This window comes from Phyllobates terribilis, unplaced genomic scaffold (assembly GCF_046119375.1).
Source record: "Phyllobates terribilis strain yellow unplaced genomic scaffold, ASM4611937v1 Scaffold_695__1_contigs__length_805405, whole genome shotgun sequence".
Lineage (NCBI taxonomy): Eukaryota > Metazoa > Chordata > Amphibia > Anura > Dendrobatidae > Phyllobates > Phyllobates terribilis.
In genome coordinates, this window is record NW_027363455.1 from 79,676 (window position 1) to 107,663 (window position 27,988).

At 51.7% G+C, this 27,988-nt stretch overlaps 1 protein-coding gene across 1 annotated transcript; it reads left to right on the forward strand.

The window, feature by feature from the left end:
* Window positions 1-361: 361 nt before the first annotated feature.
* On the forward strand, window positions 362-27,988 carry LOC141236386 (protein kinase C-like 1). The gene is made up of 2 exons (XM_073668249.1): window positions 362-452; window positions 27,731-27,988. Exons 1-2 carry the CDS (start codon window positions 447-449, stop codon window positions 27,986-27,988), a joined length of 264 nt encoding a protein of 87 aa, XP_073524350.1. The 5' UTR covers window positions 362-446.

Below are 27,988 nucleotides of genomic sequence, written 5' to 3' on the forward strand. Positions count from 1 at the left end.
ATTACACTGCATGGAGGGCTGTACACTGCATGGAGGGCTGTGTGGGGGTCAAAGTTGGGGGATTACTGTGTTGTGGTCACCTTACTTTGCCTTGGGAGTTGAGGGGGGGGGGGCACAGTTTGATGACCCTACTGTACATGTGGAGGTTAAGGTAGAGGAATTCACCATGGGGGGTATCATACTGTTTTTGGGGGGCACTTTTGTTGGCATCATACGTTATGGTGGCAATGAGAGGGGAATCTAGGACTTCAGCAGGAGGAAAATTACTATGTAAAGGCTGGAAAGTTGTGACACTGACAAATATAATTGTTTTATTCATTTCTTTTGAAGGGAGAGACCTCAACTCAAACTTCTGCTATGGGCCCGATGATTTCTATGTACGCCCCTGCCCCACGGCATCAATATACGCGCACAGCACTGCTACAGCAATACACAGAATTAACAAAATGAAGGTGAGTGACCCCCTAACCTATTAGCCCCCTGTGCAGCTGCTCTGGTTGCACCAATGATATCCACTTAGTCTAGTAAAATCTGTCATCCCTCATCAAAGCTGAGCAACAAACTCTCCTAGTTACCCATAGCAATCAGAGATTAAAAGGGTATTCCCATCTCCAAGATCCTATCCCAATATGTAGTAGGTGTAATAATAATATTAGCAAAAACCTCCAATTAGAAATGTAGAATAGTTTTTCTGCTTCGCTGTCTCTTTCCTCATGTGCAGGCATTGCAGGACCTTAGGTATCCATGGTTACGACCACTAGCAACTAGATAACTGGTGGTTGTAAGCATGGATATCTAATATTATTATTATTATTACACCTACTACATATTGGGAGAGGATTTTGGAGATGGGAATACCCCTTTAATAAAAGCTGAGCTCTGACTGGTTGCTATGGGTAACAAGAATAGTTGTAATGTTGCTACATAATCTACATAATTTCTCCCCTTTCTCATCAGTCAGGTGGATGTGACGGGGTCCTGGGTCTCCTCCTCCGCTTCCATCCGCTCAGTCTTGTCATGGCTCAGTGAAGGCTAAGAAGCGGGTTATTCTGTTCTTGGCTTTCTCCTGTCCCTGTTCTCCAATCGATTCTTCTTGCCTTCCTTGTGGTTTGTGAGCTCCCGTGTGTCTCCTCTCACCTGCGCTTCTGTGTATATAGGCGCCTGCCATTGTGATGTCATCGCTATGTCATAAATTCCACATTCCGGCACCTCCCATTGTGATGTCATCGTTGTCATAGATTCCACATTCCGGCACCTCCCATTGTGATGTCATCGTTGTCATAGATTCCACATTCCGGCACCTGCCATTATGATGTCATCGCTATGTCATAGATTCCACATTCCGGCACCTGCCATTGTGATGTCATCGCTATGTCGCCATGCTTCCACATGCTGGTATGTGCCTCTGTGATATCACAGCTTTGGCCAATATGGCTGTAGTCCTGGGGCAGCATAAGTCACATGACTGGTACAAGTCGTATGGTTCAGGACATTGCAGTCCAATTGAAGAAATCATTGCTTGATTACAATCCGGTTTTCCACACCATTTACCTCACACACATTATTTACACCAGTGCATTATTAATGGCCGTACAGAAGTAGGCCTCAAAAAGGCTGGGTTTATTGAGGTCCTGACAAGACCAGGTAATGAAGGGTTTATTACAGGGTTTGATATGGAGGTTGGATGTGGAACTAGGAATGTGATAGGCTGGTGGAGTTATAGTGAGATTTATATAATAGGAGGGCAGCCATCTTTGGCGTGACATTCAGCGCTGGCTTCACTTTCCTCTCCTACAGACAACATTGACATCTGGAGGAAGTGGGAGAGCAGCTGCAGCGGTCAATTCCTCCAAAGTACGAGAGAGTGAAGATGACTCGCCCCCTGGGCCGCATGGGGAACCCGGAGCCGGGCCTCTGGTGGGATGCTGGGGGTGGTAGTCTCAGTGTGGCGGCGACCCGGTCCGTGGCTCAGGGTGGTCAAACCAGTGGCAGTCTTAGTGTAATAACAAATGTCCGACTACGCCACCCGTGGATTGCGGTCAGTGGGGACCGCCGCTGTGCTGCAGGCCGCTGAGGCTGATGTTGTAAGCGCAGCCAAGTATGGGATAACTCCCCACGGGAGAAGTATTGCCTCAGGGCAGCTAGTGTGGATGATGGGAGTGATGGTGTGAGCGTCCCAGTACTAATGGTGCTGGTGCGGCGATGAAACACAGAGACGTGTGGTGCAGTTCAGGGTCTTTACTGATGGTATAGAGCAGACCTTCCCGGGAGTACTGGTTAGCAGTAGAGGCCTGGTCAGTCTGTGAGCAAGCAGGATCTCCCCCTGGCCAGGTGGAGTTGTAGGCCTCCCCGTCTATCTGCACTCTTTCCTGGCTACCTTGCTCTATGCGGGTAGAAGTAGCCCACGTCCCTGAGTATACTGTGTGGTGCTCACCCGTATGGCCGGTGACTTGGGGCCTTCTGTTAGCCTCCGCTCCACGACGGCGGTGCTGGTCCCTTAGTGTCTTCAGCCAAGGCGAGCTATCTAGCTTCCAGCCTCTGGCACTCACTCCTGCTCCTACAGAGCTCTTGCTGTATCTTTCCCTCTCCAAGCTCTGACTCACCTAATCCCGCCCCAGACCCAGTTTATAAGGGCAGATTCCTCCCCTCCCAGGTCTGGGCGGGCAGTGTTGCATGCTTAGGGCTCCTGACCAGAGAAACCTCCCACTTGCTCTCAGACATAATATTTCTATTACTGTGGCAACCAGACCCCTGGGGTGCCACATTCCCCTCTAGTAAATTTTAGTACTCCGGGACTAAACACATTTTTAAAGAAACATAAATACAAGGGTATAAACGATAATACAATAACATATTTACAAGAAGCTTTAGTTCTTTAAAGGTCACGGCGTGTCCGCAACCGGGTGTCCATATCACCCAAGGTGAAGTTTGTGAAACAAGAGGGTGTCCATGTCACCCAAGGTGAAGCTTTAAGCGAAGTAGGGGACCTGTCCAAAGCAAACCCCTTGCGTTGGCCTTGGGCGTGGCTGCAAGGCTGAAGCTAGCTACTTTGGGCCGCAAGGAGGCCACGCCAGACAGGTTTTCTCTTCTGCGGCCACAGTGTGCAACTATCTACAAGATTGTTTCGGTTATCCAGCGTCCATAACCTGTTAGTCCAAATAAATCTGCAGGGTAACTGAGAAACATAATTAATAACAGGCAACAACAAAAACCATAAACATTTTCAAGAAACAGGTAAATTTACAGTGCATTACTTTATATTTTCCAGCGAGCGGGCATCTGACCTCTAGTGACTCTAGTGGACCTACGGAGCTCACTAACTGGTCCTGCACTACAGGGTGTAGGATGTGTTATGGGTAAGCTGGGCAGCTGTCTGCGCACTCTTTGGCTCACTAGGGGCATGGCAGGCTCACTACTAGCAGAGGGTTGATCCTCCTGCGCTGCTGGTGTGGACTCTTCTGCCTCCTGGGCTGGCTGCTCTTCCAGCTCTACCTGGTCTTCTGTAGGCACTTGAGGGGCTGGCTGGAGAAAGGTGAGGACGGGCACCACGATAGCGTTGTTTACTTGTGTCCAGGACCGGGGAAAGTCTCAGAGTACGGTGCTGATCATTTCCTCCTTTTCCTCTACGGGTTGAGGGTCTTCCTGATCTTCATCCGTGTTTTGCAACTTCTCGGGGCACTTTTTCAGGTGGTCTCTGGAGACAGTGGCTGTGGTCTCTCCTCCATCCTTGCTGATGACGTACACCTTTGGATTATTGTGGCTTGAGGGCAGTACGGTGTTCGGGTCCTTTTTCCACTGGTCGTCCAACTTATGGAGCCGCCTTTTTCTTTTCAAGACCTGCTCTCCAGGTACCAGGGGAACAGCGGGAGCATGTTGGTTATAAGTCCTCTCCTGCCTTTCTCTTGATTGACAGAGACTTCGCTCGACGCTCTCCTGTACTTTCCGATACTGCTGCTGCCGTTCTGTATCCCAGTCTGCCTCTGGCGAGGTGTCCTCAGGCATCAGGACTCCCATATCCATGTCAATAGGCAGCTTACCAGGTCTTGCTCTCATTAGGTAAGCTGGGGTACAGTTGGTGGAACCTACTGGGATGTGGTTGTACAGGTCCACCAGATCGGGCAGTTTCTCAGGCCACAGGCTGCGTTCTTCCAGGGGCAATGTTTTTAGCAGATCTATCACCACCTGGTTCATCTTTTCGCAGAGTCCGTTGGTCTGCGGGTGATAGGGCGTTGTTCTTATCTCCTTGCAGCCATACAGGTTGCAGAACTCCTGGAAGACCTCTGCTTCCAAGGCTGGTCCTTGGTCTGTCAACACTTGCTCCGGGTACCCGTGTGGACGGCTGAAGTGCTGCTGGAAGGCTCTAGCTGCTGTTTGAGCCGTTAAGTCCTTGACGGGAACCACCACCAGGAACCGGGAGTAGTGATCTACGATTGTGAGGGCGTAGACATACCCAGATCTGCTTGGAGCCAGTTTCACATGGTCCAGGGCTACCAGTTCCAGTGGCTGTCTGGTGATGATGGGCTGCAGGGGAGTCTTCTGGCTGGCACGGTCCTTTCTTCTTAGGTTGCACGGGCCACAGTCTCTGCACCACCTCTCGATGGCTCCTCTCATGCCTACCCAGTAGAACCGTTCACGCAACAAGTACTCCAGCTTCTTCCATCCAAAATGTCCTGCTCCGTTGTGGTATGCCTCCAGAACCATAGCCGCGTCTCGTCTTGGGACCACTACCTGCCAGGTCAACTCATGTGTTCGAGAATTAACCATTCTTCGGCACAGCTTCTCCCTGTAGAGGAACAGCTTACTTTTCTCCTTCCACAGTTGCTTGGTCTCCTCCGGAGTGTCTGGGTCAAGACGGGCATCGGCCTGTGTCAGCATTTCCTTCACCAGACGGACTGCGGGATCACTGTCTTGCGTTTCCGCCCAGCTGTAGTGGGGCAAGGGATTGAATGTCACAGAGCGCCTGCCCTTCACACGGTGGGAATACAGGGTAATCCCAAGACGGTGGAACGCAGGGAGCTCGACTTCTTCTGGATCTTCCCCTACATCCGGTAAGTTTGGCATTCTAGACAGGGCATCCGCGTTGGCATTTGAGCGTCCCGCCCGGTATTTGATGGTGAATTCATAGTTGGACAGGCGGGCCATCCATCTCTGCTCCAGGGCACCGAGCCTTGCAGTGTCCAGGTGTGTCAACGGGTTGTTATCCGTGTACACGGTGAACTTGGAAGAGGCAAGGTAATGCTTGAAACGTTCGGTCACTGCCCACACCACTGCCAGGAACTCCAGCTTGAATCAGCTATAATTATCAGGGTTCCTCTCCGTGGGCCGTAGCTTTCGGCTGGCGTAAGCGATTACCCGTTCTTTCCCCTGCTGGATCTGGGACAGTACAGCTCCTAGCCCGATGTTGCTTGCGTCCGTGTGGAGGATAAAGGGCTGGTTGTAATCAGGGTACGCCAGGATTTCATCCCCCGTGAGGGCCATCTTCAGCTGGCAGAAGGACTCCTCTTCCAGCTTTTCCCACCTGAAGGGCGGCTTCTGTTTTTTAGCTTTCCGAGATTGACCTATCAGGAGGTCCTGCATAGGGGCTGCCATTTTGGTGAAACCGGGAATGAATCTTCGGTAGTAGCCTACCAACCCGAGGAACTGCCGCACTTCCTTTATGCTGGAGGGTCTTGGCCAGTCTTTAATCACGGTGATCTTATCGGGGTCGGGAGCCACTCCGTCAGCACTCACCACGTGTCCCAGGTATTGCACCTTTGGTTTCAGGAGGTGACACTTGGAGGGTTTCACCTTTAGGCCGTAGCTTGCCAGGGCATCAAACACTTCTGCCAGGTGTTTCAGGTGGTCCTCGTAAGTCTTGGAATAAACGATGGCATCGTCCAGGTATAATAGGACCGTCTCAAAGTTCCGGTGTCCCAGACAGCATTCCATCAACCATTGGAAGGTTCCTGGTGCCTTGCAGAGCCCGAACGGCATACAGTTAAATTTGCTGAGACCCATTGGGGTGGTGAATGCGGTCTTCTCCCGGTCCGCCTCTGCCACAGGAACCTGCCAGTACCCGCTAGTGAGGTCCAAAGTAGAGAAGAAGTTAGCAGATTTTAATGCAGCTAAGGACTCTTCTATCCTTGGTAACGGGTACGCATCTTTGTGTGTGATATGGTTGACCTTCCTGTAGTCTACACACATTCTCATGGTGTTGTCTTTCTTTTTCACTAAGACTAGTGGAGCTGCCCAGGGGCTACAGCTGTCCCTAATTACCCCAGCCTCCTTCATGTCCTTTAACATCCCCTTGGCGTGCTGATAGTGTGCAGGGGGTACGGGTCGGTAACTCTCCTTTATGGGAGGATGGTCTGCCGTGGGGATGTGATGTTCTACCCCCTTTACTCGCCCAAAGTCTAGCGGGTGTTTGCTAAACACTCTCTCGTACTCCTGAACCACCCGGTAGACTCCCTGTTTTTGGTGTGAGGGAGTGGAGTCAGTACCCAAATGCAGTTGCTGACACCAGTCCTCCATTGGTTTCTTTGAGCCGTTACCTTCCTCTGGTTGAGATGGAGGCAAGGGTTCCACGGCCTGTACAGAGTTCTGGTTTATGGTGAACAATTTGGCTAGCGTGGCATACCGGGGCAGGTATACTTCTCTCTCCCTGATATTTATGATGCGGACGGGCACCCTCCCATGACGTACATCGACCACCCCCCGTGCTGTCAAAATGGTGGGCCTACTGTCTGAGTAGACGGTTTCTACCATTGCTTGGTAGTCTCTACCTCTTAGACCAATAGCTGCCCGGCACCAAATCATCATCTCACTTTTTGGGGGCATGGCAATAGGGAACGGGTCACACATTCTCACGCTACCTATCTCACCACCAGATAGTTCCACTTGTTGCTGCTTCATCAGTGCCCGGATCTCTTTTTGGAGCACACGCTGCTGGCTGGAACTGGCGTTCTTGGCAACCTGCTGCAAAATAAGAATCCCCTCTGCAAGACAGTTTTCAATTACGTTAGTACCTAGGGTTATTTTTGGGTGACTCTAGCGACGGTCAATGTCCACAATGATCAGTCCTTGTGCCGGCAGTTCAACTTTACCGACCTTGATGTTCACTTCTTTAAATCCTATCTGTGGCACGGGCTGACCATTGCTGGCGATAATGCTCAGGTCGTCATCTGGGTAGCCGGTTATGTCCGAGTCATTCCAGTACCGCTTGAAGAGCACGTACGAGATGGTGGTGACCCGTGACCCGGTGTCCAGTAGGGCACTCATAGGAATGCCGTCCAGTACCACAGGCAAGACCGGACATCCCCCTACGTACTTGTCACGCCAGTTCGATGGGCCTGATGATCTTAGGCCTGGGGGTTGGCCTTCTACCCCAGGTTGTGCCCGTTTAAATGACCGTACATTGCCATATGTCCGGGTTGATTGCAGTGGCGACAGATGGGTCGTCCGTCCTCGTTGTACCTGTCGCTGGGTCTCCCTCTGGCCGATGGGGTCCTCCTCAGTCGGCGCCACGGGACGTCCTCCGGTCCAGATGCCAGCTGGATCTTTCCTGGAGAAGAGACCTGTAAAGACTGCACAGTTCTGGTTAGCGCGGCAACGCTCTTAGTCAGCTCTTGGACCTGATGGTGCAGGTCTGTAGTCGGGTTATTGTTCAAAGCCTGCGCATCAGCTCCCACAGGCCCTGCAGACAAGGGCGCCGCGTCCTGGTGATAAGTGATAGCAGGGCACCTGTGGGTCACAGCGCCACCTGGTGCCGGTTCTCCGAGCACCCGGATGGCTCTGTCCTTGAACTGTACAAAGTCCAGGTCAGGGTCCTGTAAGGCCATTGCCCGCAACTGGGTTCGGTGGGCATTGCACAGTAGACCCTCAATAAATTGTTCGGTCAACAGCTTGTCTTCATTTCCCACGCTGTCAGGGTCTGCCTGCTTAATGGCTCTCAGGGCCTCTTGTAGGTTTAGAGCATAGTCTTATACTTTCATGTGCCCGTTGTTTGCACCCGTAAAATCTGAGCTTTATTTTGGCTGAGGTTCGGGTATCAAATGTGTCTTTCAGCCGGGCTAGTATTTCTCTGACAGTCCTCTTCTTCCCAGGTGACCAGGACTTTACCTCCCTTTGGGCTGCCCCGATTAACTGGGCCTCCAGGATGCTTACTTTTTGCTCTTCCGTGAGGGGGTATACCTGGAAGAGGCTATCCAATCTTTCCCTAAAGTCACTTAGGGTATGTGACTCCCCTGAGTACTGGGGTAGCCAGGTTGCCCCCGGGATATAGGGCATGGTGAATGGCATGACCGCTGCAGCGGTTGCGCTGGCGGCCGGTGTGGCGGTGGAGCTCCCCTCGGTATCCAACATCCTTCTACCCCTCTAGTGGACCGTGGCCTACCTTGCGATGCTCTTCTTCCGTAGGCCGCGGCTCCGCAGTCAATCGTCGGGGTAGAGGACATGGCGTCGCACTTCGATGACGTCAGCGTCGCTCTTCCTCCCTTCCAGGACGTTGCGCAGCGTCAGTGCGTGGGGTGGAGCTTCGGCTCTCGCGCGCTTTCGGCGTCCACGTCCCTCTTCTTCCCGTGCGGCGTCCCGAAGATGGCGTCCGATGGCGGGAAGTGGCTGCGGATGGCGGGAAGACTGCAGAAGATGGCGGGAAACGACCCAAGATGGCGTCCGATGGCGGGAAACTACTCCGGTCGGCGGGAAACTTCACCACAGGTAAGTACAAAAGTCTTTTTCAGGCACGCAGTACCCGGTGGTTGCGGGCACGAAATCCTGCCGACTACGCCAAAGTTGACTCGCCCCCTGGGCCGCATGGGGAACCCGGAGCCGGGCCTCTGGTGGGATGCTAGTTGTGGTAGTCTCAGTGTGGCGGCGACCCGGTCCGTGGCTCAGGGTGGTCAAACCAGTGGCAGTCTTAGTGTAATAACAAATGTCCGACTACGCCACAGGGCAGCTAGTGTGGATGATGGGAGTGATGGTGTGAACGTCCCAGTACTAAGGTGTTGGTGCGGCGACGTGTGGTGCAGTTCAGGGTCTTTACTGATGGTATAGAGCAGACCCTCCCGGGAGTACTGGTTAGCAGTAGAGGCCTGGTCAGTCTGTGAGCAAGCAGGATCTCCCCCTGGCCAGGTGGAATTGTAGGCCTCCCCGTCTATCTGCACTCTTTCCTGGCTACCTTGCTCTATGCGGGTAGAAATAGCCCACGTCCCTGAGTATACCGTGTGGTGCTCACCCGTATGGCCGGTGACTTGGGGCCTTCTGTTAGCCTCCGCTCCACGACGGCGGTGCTGGTCCCTTGCTTGTGACCGTGCCTCCGGGCTTCTAAGGCCAGAGGACCTGGAATCCCCTGCCGGTTGGATTCTGCTGCTGGACCTGGATGTCCCCACAGCCTCGGACTCCGTGTCCGAGTTTAGTGTCTTCAGCCAAGGTGAGCTATCTAGCTTCCAGCCTCTGGCACTCAATCCTGCTCCTACAGAGCTCTTGCTGTATCTTTCCCTCTCCAAGCTCTGACTCACCTAATCCCGCCCCAGACCCAGTTTATAAGGGCAGATTCCTCCCCTCCCAGGTCTGGGCGGGCAGTGTTGCATGCTTAGGGCTCCTGACCAGAGAAACCTCCCACTTGCTCTCAGACATAATAATTCTATTACTGTGGCAACCAGACCCCTGGGGTGCCACATTGACACCTCTGATTGGCCGCAGGGATTGCGGACCCCGGGAGAGCCAGTGCTGACACTGCTGGAATGGCACAGAGTAGAATAGTTATTATTTTACTGAGGGGAAACAGTGATTGAGAAGTTGTCTGAATAGTGGAAAAGCCTTTTAAGTTTGGGGGTGGCGCGTTCTCATGAAGCCTCAGCGCCACCTGATGGTGTTTAGGTTTTCTACAATAGGGGGCTAGTTAATGTTGTGACTTCATTGCCACCTGCTGGTCATTCAGTGCAATGCAGAAGAGTTTACTTTATTATTATTATTTTTCATTATTGCAGGCTTCATCAGAGGTCGTTAATCCAGAAGATACTTTGCATCAGGTCCTCAGAGTGCCCAGAGTCAGTTAGGATGGACCATTAGTGGGTTGTGGTGATGACCTCCGGTGAGACATGCCAGTTACACGCTTTCACACCTCACGTACGGTAACCTGAGTACATCTTTTAGGCCACCGGGTGTTGCAGTTGGGACAACAGTGTGAGGGGCCTGTAGCAGCATGGTCTGTTAGGGTTGATGATGCGGAAGGATGTGTTGGGACTTGGCCAGTGGCAGCAGAGACTGTTACCAAAAATAGGCTTGTCCGTCTGCAACAAAGTCTGACTTGGGAGCGTGTGTGTATGCTTTCAAGGACCATTAGGGCCTCATTTAAAAAATGGAAGTTAAAAATATTTGGAAAAGGAAAACTGCAGCTATATCTACTTTACTGCCTCTTGAGTGTTTCATCACTGAAATGTGGGAGCAGGGAAAAAGCATAGGGAGGTGGAGGGTGAGCAATGTAGGAGGCACTTTTGGAAATTGGCTACAGGCATTTATTATTCTCGGCAGGGTGCTAGGTGAGGAGAATCCTGAGCACTGTTCAGATCTGTTCTGTAGTGATAAGCTAACGTGCTCCGATAAGGCGTTATCCGAGTATTCTCGGGTGCTAAGAGTATCTTCGGCGTGCTTGAAAAATATGTTTGCGTCACCGCGGCTGCATGTCTCACGGCTGTTAGACCGCCGCAATACATGCTGGGCTTGCCAGTTTGTGTGCAGCCGCGGCGGTGTGAACATATTATTAGAGCACGCAAAAGATAATCTGTTAGCACCCGAGCATGCTCAGATGACACCTTATCCAAGCACGTCTGCGCAACACTACTGTTCTGTTATCTTGATGCAAATTGGGAGGATTATAGTGTGTATAATAATGATGATGGCCACTGGATGCCATACCATAATGATACTGGCCACTGGATGCCATGCCATAATGATACTGGTCACTGGATGCCATGCCATAATGAAACTGGCCACTGGATGCCATACCGTAATGATACTGGCCACTGGATGCCATACTGTAATGATACTGGCCACTGGATGCCATACCATAAAGATACTGGCCAATGGATGCCATACCATAATGATACTGGCCAATAGATGCCATACCATAATGATACTGGCCACTGGATGCCATACCATAATGATACTGGCCAATGGATGCCATACCATAATGATACTGGCCACTGGATGAGCTTGAGAGCAGAAGTCGGTGCAGACTTCTGGACAAACCAGGTCTTCATAGGTAATTGAATAAAATGGAGGTTAATTTAGAATAAACTTACAATTAAAAAAGGTATAGATAAGGCTAAGATATAAAAAAAACTTCTACAGAAACCTCTAGGAATGAGCAGTGGGTCGGCCTTCTTGCAAAAGGGTGAAGTATATAAATGTAAATTTCTCTCATGCATGTGTAGCACCCTGAGGATTCGGCTGCTACAGGGGTATTGCACCTCAAGCCAGAGGTGTGGTATTCCACTCCCGGGTAAGGATGGAGTGTGGAACTGAGCTCAGTAGGCTGCATACACTACATACATCCCATTTCCGGGGGACAGATCAACGGTACTCCCACCAGTTTATGTGCAGGTACGATAGTGTCTGTCCCTGGCTGGAGTGGGAGGGGGGTGGAACATCCCAGTAGTGTAGGGGCAGATAGGGGGAGCAGTCTGGGTAAAGCTAGGAGCTCATTGGGTGCTGGTCACCTGAGCTCACACATAGAGGGAGTATATAAGGTGGGAACCATCTTAGATCAGGGTCAGACAGGCAGACAGCTACTAGTCAGTCTGTTGTAGAGGGTCAAGCAGTCCTGAAAGAAGGAAGAGAGAGAGGAGTCAGAAGGACCCAGAGGGGAAGAAGAGGGAACCCCAAGAGCCCAAATACAAGCAACAGGGTGAAGGGTTGGCACAAGGGTACCGGATCCCAAGCTGGTGGAGGGCACTAATCCTCAGCCAGAGACCGGAGGTTGTGGGCAGGATCTGCCACGACCCCCCACTATATCCACCCGAAAGGCAGACCAAGTATAGGGTCAGGGAACCCAGAGGAGGTGTACCCACCAAGAGACCCGAGGGAGCCGGACATAGGTGGATCCCTGGTGGGGAAGGCCAGAGAAAAGGAACGTCAGAAAGGGAGCTCAGGATCACGCTCCAGAATTACCTGGGGGTTGGCCGAGTCCAGGACCTGGTGGACGCAGCACGGCTCGGGCGGTCACTCAAGGCCGGAGTGACCAGAACAACAGCAGTAAGTAAACACCCTGAACTGCACAGCCCGACTCTGAGTCTTAATACCATCCTCACTGCACCACCACAACCACCACCCTCTACAACTGACCCCCTGAGGCTATACCCCTCCCGTTGGGGGTTATACCACCAGAAGCTGCACACACACCACCAGCCTCAGCGGACCCTGCTGCAGCAGCGGCCGTATTGACCGCAAATCAACGGGTGGCGTAGTCGACACGAAAGAACATCCAGCAACATCTGTAGGACTGCCACACACTGAGCTTGACACCCTGGGCACGGACCGGGTCACCGCCACTCGGAGACTACAACCCCCATCTGATCCGGCTCCGGGTATCCCCCAAACAATACTGGCCCAGGGGGCGCGTCAACTTTGGCGTAGTCGGCAGGATAACGTGCCCGCAACAACCGGGTACTGCGTGCCTGAAGAAAAGTTCACCGTTACCTTAAAAAGAAGTCTCCCGCCGGTTCCGGAGGGTCCCCGCCAACGGACCCCATCACAGGTCGTTTCCCGCCGGTTGTCCGCCATTTGCAGCTTTTTCCCGCCATTTCCAAAGATTTCCCGCCTTGGAAGAGCGGACGCCATTATGGGCGTGCCAGAGGGTGGCAAGAGGCCACCTCCCATCGTGGGCCAGGTCGAAGAATGGCGCCAAAAGTGGAAACCGCGCCCACCAACAGAGACTGTGATGCTGGAAGTGTCCATCAGCGTAAGAGAACTGCCCCTGGAACTGACAATCACAAAGTTGCCCCGGGACCACCCTCAATGTGGGCGGAGACTGAACAAAAGAACGAAGATGGGTGCAGCCTGGAGGAGTCTGGAGAGAGCGCACCCGGAGACAAGAAGTCTGGAGAGGACTCCGGAGAAAGCGTACCCGGAGATGGAGGGAGAGACAGGCAGCACCGACCCAGTGGTCAGGAGCCTGCTGCAAGCAACAACCCCACTAGGCTTAGTGGAGATCCTGGCACAGCTCCCCCGAGACCGGGAGTGTGCACAGACCGCGCTGGAGGACCTCGCACGGAGGATGGCCCAGGTGCAGCAAGACACGCTGACGGAGTGGAGCCGTGAGATGGCCCAGCAGACCGGAACCCGTCAGCGGAGCACGCCACCCGAGACGAGGAGACAGACCGCCTCTGAGGATGGTGCAGGAGGAGTGAAGGCCGGAGACGGCGCCGAGGAGGGAGCTGAACGGACGGAGGCAGGTAAAGGGGACGTCTCTACCCCGAGCCGAGAAACCGTGTACCTGTCCCAGCTCCCCGTCGCAGAGCCCGAAATTCCCCCTGCCGTGCCCGTCGCTGCATCGTCACCGTGCCGGACTAGGCCTCAAGCAGAAGCCGCGGCCGCGACCCCTGTGACGTCACACGCCTCGACCCTGAGCGCGACCAAACAGGAAATACCAACGGCCTGGTCGCAAGGTCTAGTACCTCCGGGCGCCGCAATTCCAACAGCGCCCCCTACCTCCGCGGAGCCACCGGCCTGGTCGCAGGGCCGAGTACCCCCGGGCGCCGCCGTCCTTACAGTGCCCTTTACCTTTAGGGTGCCCCAAGCCTGGTCGCAAGGCCTGGTCAACCCGGGCGCCGCTACCATCAACGCGCCCTCAACATCTCGAGTGCCGCACCTGGGCGAAGATCTATTTGCCAAGCACACGTGCCCGGATGGGCAGCCCTTTGTATGGCCCCAGGAGTACTACCAACTGGAACTCCGAAGAGCAAGGCCCCTGTGCGAGCCTCTGATTCCGGCTCCGAAGCCCGTCAGGAGAACCCCGCTCCCGCTAGAAGAAGCACAATTCGAGTGGAACCCCACCGGAGGAGACCTCATGGGGTTCACTCAAGAAACGCGGGCAGCTGCAGCAGAGCGAGTGGAGTGCTGCCGCCAGCAGTTGGCAGACTTCGAGCGAGAACGGAAAGAGAGGCGGATCCGAGAGCAGCGGCTGCAAGAACAGAGCGCAGGGCAGAAGAGCCGGACCAGGAGGAACCCCCGTGCAGCTCATGGTCCCCGTACCACCGGGACTGTGATTAAATTCAACCTGCAGCATGGGTGGGGCTTCATAAGAGACCATCATACCCCCGGCGACGTCTTTGTAACCCGCAGAGACGTAGAGAGCCATCTGCCGGAGGGACACAGAGGTCGTGACCTGTACGTAGGGGACGAGGTCACGTTCACCCGGCACAAGTGTGCCAAAGGACCCTACGCCCTCCATGTACACCGGCTGACGGAGGAGGAGCTACGGTGTGAGGAGGAGCAAGATGACCCGGACGGGTCTGAAGATAAAGAAGGAGCAGGAGGACGCCGTCGTTAAAGTACGGTAAAGAGACTGTAAATAGTTACCCGCCGGGGTACAGTGAACTGTTGCTGCTTTAAATATGTCCCCGTTGGGACAAGTTTAAACTGTTACCCGTATTTCCCTTAATCCAACTGACCGAGGACTGAGAGCGGTCATTCCTTCCTTATACCTGGCCGAGGACTGAGAGCGGCCATACTTTCCCCTGTATATAGTTGCGCTTTCTAAGGCGCCCCCTACCGGTTTTATAGGAAACTGTTGTTTTTCTTGAAGAGACTGTCGCACTTTACCCGGTCACAAGTTGCACCGTGGCCGGAGGAACAAGAATGTTATTTATGAAAAGTTTATGCTGATATATATACTGTTTTATATGTTTATGTTTTATGGAAAAAAATTTGTATGTTTTGGATGTTTATTCTCTTACAGCCCGAGGACGTGCTGTGATTTACCAGGGGGGAATGTAGCACCCTGAGGATTCGGCTGCTACAGGGGTATTGCACCTCAAGCCAGAGGTGTGGTATTCCACTCCCGGGTAAGGATGGAGTGTGGAACTGAGCTCAGTAGGCTGCATACACTACATACATCCCATTTCCGGGGGACAGATCAACGGTACTCCCACCAGTTTATGTGCAGGTACGATAGTGTCTGTCCCTGGCTGGAGTGGGAGGGGGGTGGAACATCCCAGTAGTGTAGGGGCAGATAGGGGGAGCAGTCTGGGTAAAGCTAGGAGCTCATTGGGTGCTGGTCACCTGAGCTCACACATAGAGGGAGTATATAAGGTGGGAACCATCTTAGATCAGGGTCAGACAGGCAGACAGCTACTAGTCAGTCTGTTGTAGAGGGTCAAGCAGTCCTGAAAGAAGGAAGAGAGAGAGGAGTCAGAAGGACCCAGAGGGGAAGAAGAGGGAACCCCAAGAGCCCAAATACAAGCAACAGGGTGAAGGGTTGGCACAAGGGTACCGGATCCCAAGCTGGTGGAGGGCACTAATCCTCAGCCAGAGACCGGAGGTTGTGGGCAGGATCTGCCACGACCCCCCACTATATCCACCCGAAAGGCAGACCAAGTATAGGGTCAGGGAACCCAGAGGAGGTGTACCCACCAAGAGACCCGAGGGAGCCGGACATAGGTGGATCCCTGGTGGGGAAGGCCAGAGAAAAGGAACGTCAGAAAGGGAGCTCAGGATCACGCTCCAGAATTACCTGGGGGTTGGCCGAGTCCAGGACCTGGTGGACGCAGCACGGCTCGGGCGGTCACTCAAGGCCGGAGTGACCAGAACAACAGCAGTAAGTAAACACCCTGAACTGCACAGCCCGACTCTGAGTCTTAATACCATCCTCACTGCACCACCACAACCACCACCCTCTACAACTGACCCCCTGAGGCTATACCCCTCCCGTTGGGGGTTATACCACCAGAAGCTGCACACACACCACCAGCCTCAGCGGACCCTGCTGCAGCAGCGGCCGTATTGACCGCAAATCAACGGGTGGCGTAGTCGACACGAAAGAACATCCAGCAACATCTGTAGGACTGCCACACACTGAGCTTGACACCCTGGGCACGGACCGGGTCACCGCCACTCGGAGACTACAACCCCCATCTGATCCGGCTCCGGGTATCCCCCAAACAACACTGGCCCAGGGGGCGCGTCACATGGAGTTTCCACGCACGCCCAGACAATATAATGAAATGACATGGAAATCTGTATTCCAAGCAAAACATCCATATTCACAGGTGATTAGAATGAGAGAAAAATGTATTTTGAATAATAGTTACAGTTCAGAGATGGAGATGAGACATAAATTGTGTATACAGGACCCCTATGAATGAGAGAGGGACCTACTCTGTTACAGAAGAGTGCAGTATCTAAACCAAAGTTCTGGCTCACAGTAACAAAGTTTCCATGCATGTTCAGATTAAACATTACAATTCTTAGTTCTCAAGGATAAGTCTGTTGCAGGAGACCTCCAGACACCTGGTTTCTGTGAGTACATTTTATCCATAGAATAACATGGTACAGAACTTTCTAACAATATCTGCAGGCTCAGCCTTGATTTCCTTTACAGAAACAAAACATGATTTACTAAAGCTAGACTATATCAGACGTATCACAAGTAATATAACATATTGGAATATTATGGATTATAATTACTGTATTGATTATTTTCTTTATTAGAAATATTTAAAGTAAAATATAATTAGTTCTTAAGCATAAATCTGACAAGGAGGCTTCCAGGCGGTTTGTTTTTGGAAGAATATCTGATCTATAGAGCAATGTCTTACAGAACCTTCTGACCATATCTGCAAGCTTAGCACAGAGGCAGATCTGTTTTCCGGCACCCGGAGCAGGAATTCAGTTTGGCGCCCCCCACACACACCGCTCATGCAGTTTGAATAGTAGTCATGTGACCGCTCATCTACGATTTGCTTTTTGACAGTCACGTGACTACCTACTCTTCCTAATTCTCTCAATTTCAGTCAAAAACTACAGCCTACAGGCTAGTTGTCACATAACCGTAAGTATGAAAATCACATACGAGTGGTCATGTGGTGTCTGCTGGACCCAGCTAGCAGAGCTGAATCCTGACATTGAGTATATTACACGCTGTTAGGATTGGGCATGCTACAGTACTTAATTGTATAATTAAAAGGGTTGTCCAGGTTTGTGAATAAAGTCGGAAGAACTCTAGGTGACTGCAGACTTCTGAATACTCGCAGCGCATGCACTGCACACTTTCACCTTTCCTCCAGTACAGGAGAATCCTGAAAGGTCATGTGAGTCCAAGTATGAGATTTTCATATTTCTGGCCACATTCCAACTAAACGTGACCAGCCTCACTCAAGTAATTTGTATAGAATGAGGCCACGCATGTCTAGTCGGCATGTGACCATTAGAGATGAGCGGTGTTCGAATCGAACTGTTCGCCAATCTCAAATTCGAGTGGTTTTGGGCGGTGTTCGAGCCGTTCGACGAACCCGAACGATTTGAAAAAAATCCGGCTGTTCGAGGTTACGTTCGATAACTGTTCGTGCACCCAAATCATAACTGGATTTTTTCTCAGTAATGCTGATAATGTTAATACACAGTTTGAGTGTACAGCGGGGTGGGGGGAGGGGCAGGGGATGGATCTCTGCAGGAATAATGAAGATCTCCATTTTTTTTTTCTCTTTCCCGCATTTACAGTGGGGAGGTGCAATCTATCAGCAGCGCACACACGGAGCGAACTGCTTTTTTTCACACAAGCAAGGGCATGTGTCATTGGCTGTGTATGTCACATGTCCTTGCCCTGTAAGACCCAGCCATTTTCCCCGTCGCCACCATTTTCTCACTGCTGCTGCTGTTAGCGCTATATTGTGTAACTGAATTGCAAGCAAATTTTCTCTTAAATAGACAGAAAGGTTTAGGGAGTAGGGACTAGTTTGTAATTGCAGCTCTTTTGAGGGTTAGATTACATCAGTTCCTATCACTTTTTGCCAGGCAGGTCTGTGCCAGTGCTGTGAAAGTGTTTTTGACAGCATTTGGCTATATCTAGCTAAACAAATCCTTTGGGCCTATTGCAGTGTGTTAGTCAGTGGAGTAGCCTATCTGTGTTGCAAGCTACACCACCTGTGTATGTAATACTCATTTTTTACTGCACCTACCCAAGTAAAACCTTTTGGGCCTGTAGCAGTGTGTGGTACTCAATCTATTAGGCCATCTATACTAAGCTCCACCAGCTTTCAAATTACTAATAATTTTTAGCTGCATCTTGCCTGGAAAATAATTTTGGGCATAGCAGTAGTGTGTGGTAATCATTGTATTAGGCCATCTATACCAAGCTCCACCAGCTTTGAAATTAATAATAATTTTTAGCTGCATCTAGCCCGGAAAATAATTTTTCTTCCCAATAGTGGTAGCAATAGAAATATGGGGCGCGCGCCTGGCTAACAAAAATATACGCTTCATAACAAAAAACACCAGCCTAGAGCACTGCATTAATAAGATGGCATTATCGTCTCTCCCAGTGCTAGGCCAACTACGCCGGCTAGCATTCCTGTGCCTAAAACACAATGTATGGGTCCGCGCTAGCCACGATGCTGAGGGGTCTAAAGCTGCTGTTAACGCTTTATCACAATTCAATTGGCAGATTTTCACAGAGCTCCTCCCCAGCGCCCACCCATCGGGCAACAGTTGCCCACCCTCCCTATGGGATCTAGTGGCGAATAGTTGATGCCATTAATCATAGCGTCAGTTGCCCCGTCGACGTGGCAAGCATACGGTAAGGCAAGGGAAGAGTGGACACGACTAGTAGCAGGCAGACGGGTTGACCAATGTGAACAAGCCAGATTACAAGTCACCATAGAATTTCTCCACCAGCTAATGATGAGGGGCTTTTCAGGGGCGTCAGCGCAGCGGTGTCTGACCGGAGTAGCATTTCACTTCCAACTACTGAATTGAGGAGATGTGACAAAGAGATTCATCATCAGACAATCCATAAAAGGGTGGAAAAGGGGTCAGCCAAGTCAGGAGTGTAGACGTCCCATCCCGTGTCAGTAAAACTGATTTCTCACATCACATCCCTAACACCATTAACATGACACTCACAATTTGAAGCAACACTACTGTCTACTGCATTTGCGATCGCCTTCTTCGGGGCGCTATGTATAAGCGAATTAGTCCCTCAATCCAAAATTACCACCAGTGGAGGCTTATTACACCAGGACGTAGTCCTAGCCAATAATGCTATACGTCTACGCATACGCCAATCGAAAACGGTTCCAGCAGGCAGGGGCACTTGGGTACTTCTACAACCCACAAACGGTACACTGAGTCGGGTAACAATAGTAAAAACATATATAACCATCAGATCACAAAGTAATTTCTTCCTATCACACATTGATGGAATGCCATTATCAAGATACCAGTTCCAAGCTATATTTAATAAATGCATAACATCCGCAGGGAATCACCCCAAAGATTATGGGACACACTCATTCCGCATAGCCGCGGCCACGGAAGCAGCAAGAGCAGGACTGTCAGAAACGGAAGTTCAGAGGATAGGGAGATGGCGTCCACGTGTTTGGCGAGATACATAAGACCGGACTTGTTATCCTAACGTGGTTTGTTTCTTCTACAGGTGACGCTAAGTCAACAGTGTGGGTGATAGGCCACTCGTTTATATATTGGGCAGAAAAAAGGGCGAAAGTCCACCCAGGCGGGAGGAAATTAGAGTTTCATAACACATATTTCAACTGCAGAGGTATTAGAGGCCTGCTATGGCCACAGGTACTAATGGAGGTAATCAAGGTAGGGAGAGAGGCAAGAGGTCTGGTCATCTTAGTTATACAGGCCAGGGGAAACGACCTAGGTCATCACAAGAGCGCATAACTAATGGCAATAATGAAACTAGACACTGAGCGCTTCAGAGAATTTTTCACAAAACTAGCTATAGTATGGTCAGAGATTGTGCCGATAGCGGTGTGGCAAGGTGCGCGAGACATCACGGCCATCGAACGGACAAGGCGGGTAATAAATATTCGGATGGCAAAATTTAGAAGCGACAGAGGCGGTGTAGTGATACGACACCGACAACTGGAAGGAGATAAAGCAGGCCTCATACGGCCCGACGGTGTTCACTTAATGGATATTGGACTAGACATATTCCTGTCAGGACTCCAGGACGGAGTGGAACAAGCGTTAAGAGTGATGGGTGGGGGTCAGAGTCCTGCATACGAGTACGCAGGATCCTCCGTGGCCTGGAAATAGAAAGGACATGTTGGAGAGTTACATTTGTTGGCCAACTTGCCAGAGTGGAGACCCAGGGCATGCTGCAACAAGCTGAATTATTTTAGAAATAAAATGCCTTTCTAATGGAATGAGTATAAAGAGTTAATAAAGCTGTGACCGATCCTCACCCATCCAGTTGTAAGAGTTACATTATTGTATCGTCAAGGAAAGGGGGGCGGTAGGGGGGCTGAGCGTCTGGGTTTGGTTGGGGGTCCCCACAGTCTGCCTAGGCTAGATGCATTTAAAAATTCTTATTAGATACACAGGCGGTGCAGCTTGCTTCGCAGCTGGGCTACTACGCCCAAAGTATTGCCTAGGCTAGATGCAGTTAAAAATTCTACGCTGACTAGCAGACACAGAAGCTTTGGAGCAGACCTCTGAGTAAACAGCTCTTCACACTCAGCCATCTGTGTTACCCCAAGCCATAATGTATGTAGTTTCTCACAGTTAAAAGGGGGGGGGGGAGCGACCCAACCCACCTGGAATTGACGATGCCAACGTCACGTAAGACACAGCAAGGGGACTCAAAAAAGAGTCTCCATTTTTTCCCAAAATTGTGGCACAGACACCACTTAACGCTAGAACACATACCTGGGGCCTCGCAGGCCCGCCCTGTTAATTGTTTTCTATTTTCTGCAAGATTACTTCAGTTAGAATTTTGAAACTCTAGGTATTCTTCATGTATATAGTTGTTTGTCATTTGAGTTTGAGTTATTCCATGTTATTTGCACACGGGCCTGAAAGGTCCCAGGTATGTGAAAGTGTAGATTTTTATGGTCATGCGTTCTAGGGTTAAGTGGCATCAATTGCCCCACAGTTGCTTAAAATGGTTGGTGAGGTGATTTTACGAAATCCTCAAGCTTTTAGTCTCCCCAGGATGACACAGGGGTAGAAAAGTCCTTGCGAATCCATGATTTGTTCATCTTTATGAACGTGAGTCTGTCTACATTCTCAGTGAACAGCCGTGTGCGCTTATCTGTCAGCACACCACCAGCAGCGCTGAACACACGTTCAGAGAGAACGTTGGCTGCAGGGCATGACAAGATATCCAAGGCGTGAGTGGCGAGCTCCAGCCATTTTTCCAGATTGGAATCCCAAAATGAACAAGAGTCCAGTGACAGTCATGGCTTCGATGTTCACTTGGAGATACTCCTGTACCATCCTCTCTAGGCGTTGACTATGTGTCAGACTTCTTGTCTCCTGTGGCCTTGCAAAGGATGGTCTAAAAAAGTGGTGAAACTATTCCACAAAATTGCTGTTACCAGTAGATACTGTGTTACTGTTACGGTTTGAGTGATGAAGACTCGACAGTCCCACGGTTGGCAAGTTAGAGCTGTGAGATTCACTACGTGCACCACTGGTGTTTTGTGGAAAAGCGCATGTAAGATTCTGCAACAGAGTCTGCAGATACTCCTGCATGCGTAAATCCCTTTTTATGGCAGGAATTATTTCGGCAAATTTACTTTTGTACCGGGGATCTAAGAGTGTGGCAACCCAGTAGTCGGGATTACTTCGAATTCTGACAATCCGAGGGTCATGTTGCAGGTAGTGCAGCAAGAAGGCACTCATGTGTCTTGCGCATCCAGGAGGACAAAGTCCTTGTTGTGTTGGTAGCGAGGTAACAATCATGCTTCCTTCCTCTGCCCTCTCCCCCCAACCTCGCACAACAGAAATGTGATCAAGGTCTCCCTCATCTGATGAGTCTTCCATGCCCATCGCCAGTTCGTCCTCCACTTCTTCCTCGGCTCCTGTACCTTCCTCAACAGTTTGGCTGCTACCATGCGCCCTGGTTAATCCCTCTCCCCCACCCTCCCATGCCTGCTGCCTTGGTGCTGCCGACCGTCTGGACCTTGGAGATGTTATCCCTTCCGCAAACCAATCCTCTACTTCCTCCACCTCCTCTTGTCCCACCACCTGACTCTGAATTCTGTTTAATGTGTGCTCCAGCATGTAAATAACCGGAATAGTCATGCTAATAATGGCATCGTCGTCAGCACTAAACATCTTCGTAGACATTTCAAAACTGTGCAGAAGGGTGTGTGGCGCCCCTGAGGGTTCAGTCGCCACAGAGTTACTGCATCTCACCCAGAGGTGTGGTATCTCACCCTCAGGTAAGGAAGGAGTATGGCTCGGGACCCTAACACCTGCATCCAACACATACCCGCAGTGGGTGTAGGGTGAGATTACTCCTAAGGGAGAGCACAGTCCCAGGTCCCTAGCTGGCGGGAGGGTCCTATATAGTGGGTGCTTAGGGGAGCAGCTTAGGGGAGCACATGACAGGGAGAGTATAAATAGGAAGCCATCTTAGAAAGAGCAAGCCAGTCAGAGGAGGAAAAGTGACAGGAGCAGAGGCTCTGCGCCGGAGGCGGGCCTAGCCTGGGAGGCCCAGGACTGAAGGAGAGAAGAGAGGAGTGGGAGCAGGAAGGCTCCAGGAACCGAAGGGACCCTAGGGGTACGGGCCGTGCAGAAGGCCACCTGTACTCCCGCTGCTACCAGGAGGTAGAGGGGTCAGGCCAGATAAGGGGAACCGGTCCCTCAACTAGCGGAGAAACAGCAAGGCTCAACTAGAAACCGGAGGCTGCAGCATTTCATTTACTGCAGGCCAAAGTCCACACCAGTCTCACTAAGAAGGTAGCCACATAGGACCCAGGGGACGGAACACACGTCGCCCGCCAAGGCCCGAGGATACCGGATAGAAGTGTCACTGGGTGTGAGGTGCAGGGAGAAGGCCAGAGAAAGGACACACAGAAGGGGGTCCTGCTAAGTACCCCAGAGCTATCTGGGGGTGGACTGAGCCCCTCACTGAGTATGCACAGCACAACGGGGGAGATTGCTCTGGTACCTGTAATCTGGACTGCAACAACTGTGAGTAAAGATCTTGGGACTGCATCACATGGACTCTGTGTTCATTACTGACTCCCTGCCCTACAACTACCATCATCCACCCACACTGCCCTGAAGCTACACTCTTCCTGTGGGGAGTAATAATACCATTGCTGCAAAACCACCAGCTTCAGAGGATTGTTCCGCAGCAGCGGCCCCTTTTGCCGCACTCCAGAGGTGGCGTAGTCGGACATCATAAAACCCATATATACAAATTACCCTTGGATTGACCGCCCTGGGTCACCGCCACAGTGACTACAACCCCCAGCGTCTACCGGCCCAGCTCCGGGTACCCCACGGCCCAGGGGGCGCGTCAACTTCATAGGTCCCTGATCTGAGACCACTCCTGCAGCGTGATTTGCCCCACCTCTGGATCTCGTTGGCCCAGGCTATACGTCAGAACGTATTGCACCAGGGCTTGTCGGTGCTGCCACAGTCGCTGCAACATGTGCAGAGTTGAATTCCACCGTGTCGGCACATCGCATTTCAGCCGGTGAACTGGCAGGCCCAACGACTTCTGTAGAGATGTAAGTCGTTGAGCTGCGGGATGCGAACGGCGGAAGTGAGCACACAGCGACCGTGCCGTCTGCAGAAGGCCATCTAGTCCGGGATAGTGGGCTAAAAATTGATGGACAACCAGGTTCAACACGTGAGCCATACAAGGCACGTGTGTGACATTGCCCCGGCGAAGGGCCGCACCCAGGTTTGCAGCATTGTCGCACACGGCCTTCCCTGGTTTCAGGTCCAGTGGAGACAACCATTCATGAAACTGGGTCTCCAGAGCTGACCACAACTCCTCAGCTGTGTGACTCACATTTCCCAGACATTTCAAAGTGAACACTGATGCCATTGAGCCCTGCTGCCAGCATAGTAAGGAGGTGTGCAGGATTCTTTCTGTGCAGTTAGAAAGCAGGTGGCATTACCAGACAGGCTTTGGGTGCAGGTGGAGGACCGAGAGGAGGTTGAGGAGGCAGAAGCAGTGGAGGAACTTCGAGATAAAGAGGATTGACGCACAACTCGTGGGGATGGTAAGACTTGGACAGCAGCCCCTTGTCCTGCTGTCACCATAGTTACCCAGTGCCCAGTCAGCGACATGTAATGCCCCTGTCCATGCCTACTTGTCCAAGTGTCTGTGGTGAAATGCACCCTGTCACACACAGAGTTTCTCAAAGAAGCGGTGATGTTGTGTGCGACATGCTGGTGGAGAGCAGGCACACCTTTCTTTGAGAAGTAGTGCCGACTGGGCATCTGGTACTGGGGCACTGCGACGGACATAAGGTCTTGAAAATCCTCTGTGTCCTCCAGGCGGAAAGGCAGCATTTCTGTAGCCAACAGCTTGCAGATGGTGAAATTCAACCTCTTAGCTTTGTCATGGCTAGGAGGAAATGGTCTTTTACTTTTCCACATCTGAGGAACCGAGGGCTGGCTGTTGTGCTTAGACGGGGTTGAGTAGGGTGTCCCCGGCAAACTGCCGGTCTGTGAGGAAGATGCAGGCGGACATGTTAGGTTGCCTTGATCCAAAGGTGGTACTCTCGATGTCGGAGAGCGCTCAACACCAGCAGGTGTTTCCACTTCCCAATGAACTGACGACCTGCCAATCACACTGGCTGTTGCGGGTAAAGAGGTGGCAGGTCTACGTCCAAAAACATGTGTGACTGCTGTCCCCCCAGTCACAGAGGATGAAGAGGCTGCGGATGCACAAGATGGGGCAGACAGTGGTTGGCCCGGCCCGCTAGGCCGCATTGTAGCACAGTGAGCTTCCCACTGTAACTTATGCTTCATATCCATGTGACGGTACATGCATGAAGTACTCAAACTATGGATTTTTTGGCCTCTACTTAGCTTTTGGTGACAAATATTACAGATAACACGAGTTGGGTCATCCTTATCGATCTGAAAAAATGCCCAGGCTATGCAAGGCTTAGAGCCCATGCGACCTGAAGAGCCACTACGACTTGTGGTCAGAGGCAGAGTTGTGGTTGAGGATGCAGTTGTTGACGTGCTTCCAGTACTACGTCTCTGTCCAGGAAGGCGCAACCTAACCTCATCGTCAATAGCATCTGTGACGCCCCGCTGCTCTTGGTATCACAGATCCTAGAAGAGTGCATTGATGGAACCCTCCACAAGAGGCCCCCATAAACATTCACACATCTCCACCTTCCACCTCAGACCACCAGAGGGAGCCCGTTAGGGATATAAATAGGGAAGGTGGAGCTAGGCAGTTCAGTTCTTCTGAAGAGTTCCTGCAGTAGAGAAGCCTAAGAGAGGTCAGTCTGCAGTGGAGCTCAGTCTAGTCTAGAGAACTCAGTTAATAGTTCAGCAGTGGAGCACGAGGCTCCTGCTCGCTAGATTCAGGGAGCCCAGTTAGAGCTTAAGGTGTGCCGGCGCCATAAGATCGGTGAAGCGCGGCAAGCTGCCGTTAGTGTGTATAGCCTAGTGAGGGCCCGAGTAGGCCGAAGGCGAGTGGCGAGTTAGTACATAAGGGGCAGAGGAGCTTAACCAGCTCACCCCGAAGCATTTACCGGACACCGGATCCGAGCTTACCGGGATCTCTATGACCCAGTAAGGCATAACTGGAATCCCTGGAGAACTACAAGTCCCAGGATCGCTAAGGTGCTGATACGTAACAGAGCCAGGAGACGCTTAGGCCCCGCATACTGGGAGCGTGAACTCCAAGAGAAGGCCCTACCACAAGGTCAGCCAGCGCAGGACAGAGACAAAGTTAGGCCTAGCTCCAGGCAGGTCAGAAACTTACTACGCAGAGGCAAGAAACAGGAGGCCCTACACCCGCTCATTGGGGAGGATCCTGATATGCACCCTTCACCCTACAGTGCTCCGGGATGTGCCTGAATTTCCACCAGTAAAAGGTACTGAAGTGACTACCGTGTCCGTTCCCGTTCTTGCTCTGACCCAGCTGGGTCTTGCCTGTGCTGCATTCCCCCTGCATACGCTGCCCTGAGACCTAGCTCCACCTGTGGGGAGCTATACCATCGAGCTGCCCTATCACGGGCCTCAGTGGACTGCTGCAGCGCTGGTGCTTCTCACCAGATACCACAGGTGGCGTCACGAACTCTTATAAAATTAACAATTATCCACCCTTTTAAAGAGTGACCCCAGGGTACGGGCCAGGGAGCTGACCACCGCGACATCCCCAAAGCCAGGCAAAGGCCCGGGTACCGAGTCATCCCCATCCCCTGGGCTAGTCACATCCTCCTCCACCTCCTCTGCTGACCTCATCGACTAGCTGACTGTGGGTTGACAGGAAGTGGGATCTCCAACCTCGTCATCATCACCCTGTGTGTTCTCACACCCGTCGTCCTCAGAGCCAACCTCTTCCTGCCCTGACCGAAAAGTCAAGTTGTCGCTCCAATCAGATATTTGAGTCTCATCATCGTCTTCATCATTGTCTCCACCAACAGGAGTTACAGTTTGGGAACGAGGGTCTACATTATGCTCAGAACCTTCTTCATCAGGTCCTGGATCCAACTTATAAAGATTCTGGGCATCAGTGCAGATCATTTCCTCGTCTGGATTAACCGAAGCTCTGGAGCAGACCTCCGTTTCCCAGGCTATAGTATGAGTAAACAGCTGTGCAGACTCAACCATCTGTGTTACCCCATACTCAGACGGGCAGCTGGAGACTTGGGAGCTGTGAGGAAGCAAGTGCGATTGGGGTGACACCTCTGAGGACTGGAGTATTTGTGATGTTGAAGTTGAGGTGGAGGAGAGCCCACTTGAAGGAGCACTTGATATCCGTTGAAGCACCTGCTGTTTTTGTGCCTCATCTGGAATTTGTAGCGATGGGCATGTCCGTAAGAAAGGGATCTTATCACATTGTCCACGAAAAGAAGTCGACATCTTAGTTTGGCTGGAAGATGGTCTTTCTTCTGCAGATGTTACTCCCCCCTCCCCCCCCACCGCGGGGGGGCTCGACCCACCAGCGGACAGGCACCAGTATTGGGAGAGGGGGTCTGGCCGTCAGGGTCCACCTCGGCTCTGGCACAAACCCGGCGACACGGAGGTGGCACGGGCAGGAACGGACTGGCCGTGTCGGCTTCGCACTTTTTTGGTTTTAGAAGGGCATGACATGCCTATATCTGTGTCTCCCCCTCCTTTTACTCCTCCACCTCTTTTCTTTTCGCATGACTATATGTACTTGTCACTTTTCCATGTGTTAGTTATGTCTTCTGAGCAGTTTGTCAGCTTTTGGACACCGTTGAAGGTGTTTTCTATGTGTTTCTATGTGTTTTTGTTTGCCTGCTATTGGTTTTAATGGTTTTCGAAGGTGTTTGTCGAACAGTTCGTCGAACAGTTCGGCGAACATACGGGTGTTCGACTAACCGAACTCGAAGACTACGGGGGTGGCTCAACACTAATCCTTACCTCGGAGAGGAGATACCACACCTCATTAAAGAGATGCAGTACCCCTGTGGCGACAGAACCCTCAGGGGCGCCACATTACCATCAGACTCTCTCACCACTCAGCCCACCCGTTTCTTGTGCAGTGATAAACCAGCTGTTCTCCACCTCCCATACACATTTTCTAAGCATTCCCTATTTCTTTCTTCAGGTGGTCCTGACATCAGTCCCCAGCCGAAACATCTTTATGGCTGTAAAAATGATCAAGAAAAAGAAGGTGAAGGAAAACATCCTTATGAGAGAGCGGCGGATACTCCTCGCGGCCCGAGACTGCCCATTCTTATGTCACCTCTATACCGCACAGCAGTCTCGGAAGCTGGCGTATTTCATCACGGAGTATCTGTCCGGCGGCAGCCTCGAGGCTTTGATTGACATGTGCGGCTGCCTGAACATCGACAGCGTAAGGTGA